General features: G+C 48.4%; 1 protein-coding gene across 1 annotated transcript in view; it reads right to left on the reverse strand.

Annotated features, from left to right (window-relative positions):
- kntc1 (kinetochore associated 1) overlaps window positions 1-5,241 on the reverse strand; it is an 80,054-nt gene extending 74,813 nt beyond the window's left edge. Inside the window, 1 exon segment of the mRNA XM_016254415.1 lies at window positions 4,877-5,241. Within this exon segment, the coding sequence (XP_016109901.1) occupies window positions 4,877-5,005 (129 nt within the window). The 5' untranslated portion in view covers window positions 5,006-5,241.
- Between the last annotated feature and the right edge of the window lie 1,112 nt (window positions 5,242-6,353).

A 6,353-nucleotide genomic window follows, 5' to 3' on the forward strand; every position in this document is an offset into this window, starting at 1 on the left:
GGGTGTGTGTGTGAGTGAGTGAGTGTGTGTGTGGGTGTGTGTGTGTGTGGGTGAGTGGGTGTGGGTGTGTGTGTGTGAGTGTGTGTGTATGAGTGAGTGAGTGAGTGAGTGAGTGGGTGTGGGTGTGGGTGTGTGTGTGAGTGAGAGAGAGAGAGAGAGAGAGAGAGAGAGAGAGAGAGAGAGAGAGAGAGAGAGAGAGAGAGAGAGAGAGAGAGAGAGAGAGAGAGAGAGAGAGAGAGAGAGAGAGAGAGAGAGAGAGAGAGAGAGAGAGAGAGAGAGAGAGAGAGAGAGAGAGAGAGAGAGAGAGAGAGAGAGAGAGAGAGAGAGAGAGAGAGAGAGAGAGAGAGAGAGAGAGAGAGAGAGAGAGAGAGAGAGAGAGAGAGAGAGAGAGAGAGAGAGAGAGAGAGAGAGAGAGAGAGAGAGAGAGAGAGAGAGAGAGAGAGAGAGAGAGAGAGAGAGAGAGAGAGAGAGAGAGAGAGAGAGAGAGAGAGAGAGAGAGAGAGAGAGAGAGAGAGAGAGAGAGAGAGAGAGAGAGAGAGAGAGAGAGAGAGAGAGAGAGAGAGAGAGAGAGAGAGAGAGAGAGAGAGAGAGAGAGAGAGAGAGAGAGAGAGAGAGAGAGAGAGAGAGAGAGAGAGAGAGAGAGAGAGAGAGAGAGAGAGAGAGAGAGAGAGAGAGAGAGAGAGAGAGAGAGAGAGAGAGAGAGAGAGAGAGAGAGAGAGAGAGAGAGAGAGAGAGAGAGAGAGAGAGAGAGAGAGAGAGAGAGAGAGAGAGAGAGAGAGAGAGAGAGAGAGAGAGAGAGAGAGAGAGAGAGAGAGAGAGAGAGAGAGAGAGAGAGAGAGAGAGAGAGAGAGAGAGAGAGAGAGAGAGAGAGAGAGAGAGAGAGAGAGAGAGAGAGAGAGAGAGAGAGAGAGAGAGAGAGAGAGAGAGAGAGAGAGAGAGAGAGAGAGAGAGAGAGAGAGAGAGAGAGAGAGAGAGAGAGAGAGAGAGAGAGAGAGAGAGAGAGAGAGAGAGAGAGAGAGAGAGAGAGAGAGAGAGAGAGAGAGAGAGAGAGAGAGAGAGAGAGAGAGAGAGAGAGAGAGAGAGAGAGAGAGAGAGAGAGAGAGAGAGAGAGAGAGAGAGAGAGAGAGAGAGAGAGAGAGAGAGAGAGAGAGAGAGAGAGAGAGAGAGAGAGAGAGAGAGAGAGAGAGAGAGAGAGAGAGAGAGAGAGAGAGAGAGAGAGAGAGAGAGAGAGAGAGAGAGAGAGAGAGAGAGAGAGAGAGAGAGAGAGAGAGAGAGAGAGAGAGAGAGAGAGAGAGAGAGAGAGAGAGAGAGAGAGAGAGAGAGAGAGAGAGAGAGAGAGAGAGAGAGAGAGAGAGAGAGAGAGAGAGAGAGAGAGAGAGAGAGAGAGAGAGAGAGAGAGAGAGAGAGAGAGAGAGAGAGAGAGAGAGAGAGAGAGAGAGAGAGAGAGAGAGAGAGAGAGAGAGAGAGAGAGAGAGAGAGAGAGAGAGAGAGAGAGAGAGAGAGAGAGAGAGAGAGAGAGAGAGAGAGAGAGAGAGAGAGAGAGAGAGAGAGAGAGAGAGAGAGAGAGAGAGAGAGAGAGAGAGAGAGAGAGAGAGAGAGAGAGAGAGAGAGAGAGAGAGAGAGAGAGAGAGAGAGAGAGAGAGAGAGAGAGAGAGAGAGAGAGAGAGAGAGAGAGAGAGAGAGAGAGAGAGAGAGAGAGAGAGAGAGAGAGAGAGAGAGAGAGAGAGAGAGAGAGAGAGAGAGAGAGAGAGAGAGAGAGAGAGAGAGAGAGAGAGAGAGAGAGAGAGAGAGAGAGAGAGAGAGAGAGAGAGAGAGAGAGAGAGAGAGAGAGAGAGAGAGAGAGAGAGAGAGAGAGAGAGAGAGAGAGAGAGAGAGAGAGAGAGAGAGAGAGAGAGAGAGAGAGAGAGAGAGAGAGAGAGAGAGAGAGAGAGAGAGAGAGAGAGAGAGAGAGAGAGAGAGAGAGAGAGAGAGAGAGAGAGAGAGAGAGAGAGAGAGAGAGAGAGAGAGAGAGAGAGAGAGAGAGAGAGAGAGAGAGAGAGAGAGAGAGAGAGAGAGAGAGAGAGAGAGAGAGAGAGAGAGAGAGAGAGAGAGAGAGAGAGAGAGAGAGAGAGAGAGAGAGAGAGAGAGAGAGAGAGAGAGAGAGAGAGAGAGAGAGAGAGAGAGAGAGAGAGAGAGAGAGAGAGAGAGAGAGAGAGAGAGAGAGAGAGAGAGAGAGAGAGAGAGAGAGAGAGAGAGAGAGAGAGAGAGAGAGAGAGAGAGAGAGAGAGAGAGAGAGAGAGAGAGAGAGAGAGAGAGAGAGAGAGAGAGAGAGAGAGAGAGAGAGAGAGAGAGAGAGAGAGAGAGAGAGAGAGAGAGAGAGAGAGAGAGAGAGAGAGAGAGAGAGAGAGAGAGAGAGAGAGAGAGAGAGAGAGAGAGAGAGAGAGAGAGAGAGAGAGAGAGAGAGAGAGAGAGAGAGAGAGAGAGAGAGAGAGAGAGAGAGAGAGAGAGAGAGAGAGAGAGAGAGAGAGAGAGAGAGAGAGAGAGAGAGAGAGAGAGAGAGAGAGAGAGAGAGAGAGAGAGAGAGAGAGAGAGAGAGAGAGAGAGAGAGAGAGAGAGAGAGAGAGAGAGAGAGAGAGAGAGAGAGAGAGAGAGAGAGAGAGAGAGAGAGAGAGAGAGAGAGAGAGAGAGAGAGAGAGAGAGAGAGAGAGAGAGAGAGAGAGAGAGAGAGAGAGAGAGAGAGAGAGAGAGAGAGAGAGAGAGAGAGAGAGAGAGAGAGAGAGAGAGAGAGAGAGAGAGAGAGAGAGAGAGAGAGAGAGAGAGAGAGAGAGAGAGAGAGAGAGAGAGAGAGAGAGAGAGAGAGAGAGAGAGAGAGAGAGAGAGAGAGAGAGAGAGAGAGAGAGAGAGAGAGAGAGAGAGAGAGAGAGAGAGAGAGAGAGAGAGAGAGAGAGAGAGAGAGAGAGAGAGAGAGAGAGAGAGAGAGAGAGAGAGAGAGAGAGAGAGAGAGAGAGAGAGAGAGAGAGAGAGAGAGAGAGAGAGAGAGAGAGAGAGAGAGAGAGAGAGAGAGAGAGAGAGAGAGAGAGAGAGAGAGAGAGAGAGAGAGAGAGAGAGAGAGAGAGAGAGAGAGAGAGAGAGAGAGAGAGAGAGAGAGAGAGAGAGAGAGAGAGAGAGAGAGAGAGAGAGAGAGAGAGAGAGAGAGAGAGAGAGAGAGAGAGAGAGAGAGAGAGAGAGAGAGAGAGAGAGAGAGAGAGAGAGAGAGAGAGAGAGAGAGAGAGAGAGAGAGAGAGAGAGAGAGAGAGAGAGAGAGAGAGAGAGAGAGAGAGAGAGAGAGAGAGAGAGAGAGAGAGAGAGAGAGAGAGAGAGAGAGAGAGAGAGAGAGAGAGAGAGAGAGAGAGAGAGAGAGAGAGAGAGAGAGAGAGAGAGAGAGAGAGAGAGAGAGAGAGAGAGAGAGAGAGAGAGAGAGAGAGAGAGAGAGAGAGAGAGAGAGAGAGAGAGAGAGAGAGAGAGAGAGAGAGAGAGAGAGAGAGAGAGAGAGAGAGAGAGAGAGAGAGAGAGAGAGAGAGAGAGAGAGAGAGAGAGAGAGAGAGAGAGAGAGAGAGAGAGAGAGAGAGAGAGAGAGAGAGAGAGAGAGAGAGAGAGAGAGAGAGAGAGAGAGAGAGAGAGAGAGAGAGAGAGAGAGAGAGAGAGAGAGAGAGAGAGAGAGAGAGAGAGAGAGAGAGAGAGAGAGAGAGAGAGAGAGAGAGAGAGAGAGAGAGAGAGAGAGAGAGAGAGAGAGAGAGAGAGAGAGAGAGAGAGAGAGAGAGAGAGAGAGAGAGAGAGAGAGAGAGAGAGAGAGAGAGAGAGAGAGAGAGAGAGAGAGAGAGAGAGAGAGAGAGAGAGAGAGAGAGAGAGAGAGAGAGAGAGAGAGAGAGAGAGAGAGAGAGAGAGAGAGAGAGAGAGAGAGAGAGAGAGAGAGAGAGAGAGAGAGAGAGAGAGAGAGAGAGAGAGAGAGAGAGAGAGAGAGAGAGAGAGAGAGAGAGAGAGAGAGAGAGAGAGAGAGAGAGAGAGAGAGAGAGAGAGAGAGAGAGAGAGAGAGAGAGAGAGAGAGAGAGAGAGAGAGAGAGAGAGAGAGAGAGAGAGAGAGAGAGAGAGAGAGAGAGAGAGAGAGAGAGAGAGAGAGAGAGAGAGAGAGAGAGAGAGAGAGAGAGAGAGAGAGAGAGAGAGAGAGAGAGAGAGAGAGAGAGAGAGAGAGAGAGAGAGAGAGAGAGAGAGAGAGAGAGAGAGAGAGAGAGAGAGAGAGAGAGAGAGAGAGAGAGAGAGAGAGAGAGAGAGAGAGAGAGAGAGAGAGAGAGAGAGAGAGAGAGAGAGAGAGAGAGAGAGAGAGAGAGAGAGAGAGAGAGAGAGAGAGAGAGAGAGAGAGAGAGAGAGAGAGAGAGAGAGAGAGAGAGAGAGAGAGAGAGAGAGAGAGAGAGAGAGAGAGAGAGAGAGAGAGAGAGAGAGAGAGAGAGAGAGAGAGAGAGAGAGAGAGAGAGAGAGAGAGAGAGAGAGAGAGAGAGAGAGAGAGAGAGAGAGAGAGAGAGAGAGAGAGAGAGAGAGAGAGAGAGAGAGAGAGAGAGAGAGAGAGAGAGAGAGAGAGAGAGAGAGAGAGAGAGAGAGAGAGAGAGAGAGAGAGAGAGAGAGAGAGAGAGAGAGAGAGAGAGAGAGAGAGAGAGAGAGAGAGTGTGTGTGTGTGAGAGAGTGAGTGAGAGAGTGTGTGTGTGTTAGCAATGCGTGATTTACAAACATGTTCATATTCGCTCTGATAAAGAATGGTTTCCATATTCATATTCATATCGTATCGACATACAAGATACTTCAAACACACACGGATCCAAACCCCGCTAATAGAGTAAGGTATGTTATTATCGCTAACACTGCTGACCTTCTGTGAGGACGAGAGCTTGACCAGAGAGTCCACCTGATACAACGCGCTGCCGGCCTCCTGCTCGTCGCTGTACAGCCGCACGGTGTTCGTCTCCTCGTTCAGGAGCAGCTCCACGCTACTCCACATCCTCGCCGCTCCGCTGAAGCGCACTCACTACACTTATAGTACTGCTGTAGCTCACTACACTTATAGTACTGCTGTAGTAGCGTTAGCTATGCTTACACAACACTAGCTGCGCTCGTTATTACTGACGGAACGCAAGCCCCGCCCACTGCCTTGAAATTTGGCGCCTTCTAATTCTTCTTCTTCTTTGTATTAGTATTCCGCATTATCCGTGCATTACTGCCATCTGCTGGTGATCGGATCAGAAACACTTTCCTTAGAGTTCCTCCACCTTCTCTGCTAATATTCATATTGATATACCTAAAATAACTGGTAACACTTTACAATAAGGTTCATTAGTTAAACATTAGTTAATGTATAAACTAACATGAACTAACCATGAGCAATACATTTGTTACTGTATTTACTAATCTTCACTAATGTTAGTTAATAAAAATACAGATGTTCATTGTTAGCTCATGTTAGTTCACAGTGCATTAACTAATGTTAGCTAGATTTTAATAATGTGTTAGTAAATGTTGAAATTAACATTAACAAAGATTAACAAACGCTGTATAAGTGCAGTTCATTATTAGTTAATGTTAACTAATGAACCTTATTGTAAAGTGTTACCTAATAACTCTGCACGTCCTCTAATACCTGTCCACACACTCACCTTTATATTTCCTATATACTTCACATTTGGTGCCTTCTTCTTCTTCTTCTTCTTCTTCTTCTTCTTCTTCTTCTTCTTCTGCTGCTGCTGCTGCTGGTCGGAGTGTGAAGCGCTGTAAAGGGCAAAGGGAGTTTGGTCCGTTACAGTGTTTCAGAAATCTGACAGCTTTATGTTGTAGTGAGGAAGCACTAGTGTTTATGAAAGCAATATAGTATTGTTTTTACAAACACAGTACACTCATTTAGTAAAAGCAGGAATCAAAAAGCAGAGCTTTTACTGCAATAAACATCAGTGTACACACCTAAAACAGCCAGTGAGGCCATATAGACCTGTGTGAGTTATGTTCAGAGTCAGAGGAGCATGTGTGCTGTACGCTGAGGCTCTGTCTGGAGTCCGAGGAGCTGCTGAGCTGTACGCTGAGGCTCTGTCTGGAGTCAGAGGAGCATGTGTGCTGTACGCTGAGGCTCTGTCTGGAGTCAGAGGAGCATGTGAGCTGTACGTTGAAGCTCTGTCTGGAGTCAGAGGAGCTGCTGAGCTGTACGCTGAGGCTCTGTCTGGAGTCAGAGGAGCATGTGAGCTGTACGCTGAGGCTCTGTCTGGAGTCAGAGGAGCATGTGAGCTGTACGCTGAGGCTCTGTCTGGAGTCAGAGGAGCATGTGAGCTGTACGCTGAGGCTCTGTCTGGAGTCAGAGGAGC

The sequence above is a fragment of the Sinocyclocheilus grahami genome, unplaced genomic scaffold (genome assembly GCF_001515645.1).
Source record: "Sinocyclocheilus grahami isolate Dianchi unplaced genomic scaffold, SAMN03320097.WGS_v1.1 scaffold1245.1, whole genome shotgun sequence".
NCBI classification, from domain to species: domain Eukaryota; kingdom Metazoa; phylum Chordata; class Actinopteri; order Cypriniformes; family Cyprinidae; genus Sinocyclocheilus; species Sinocyclocheilus grahami.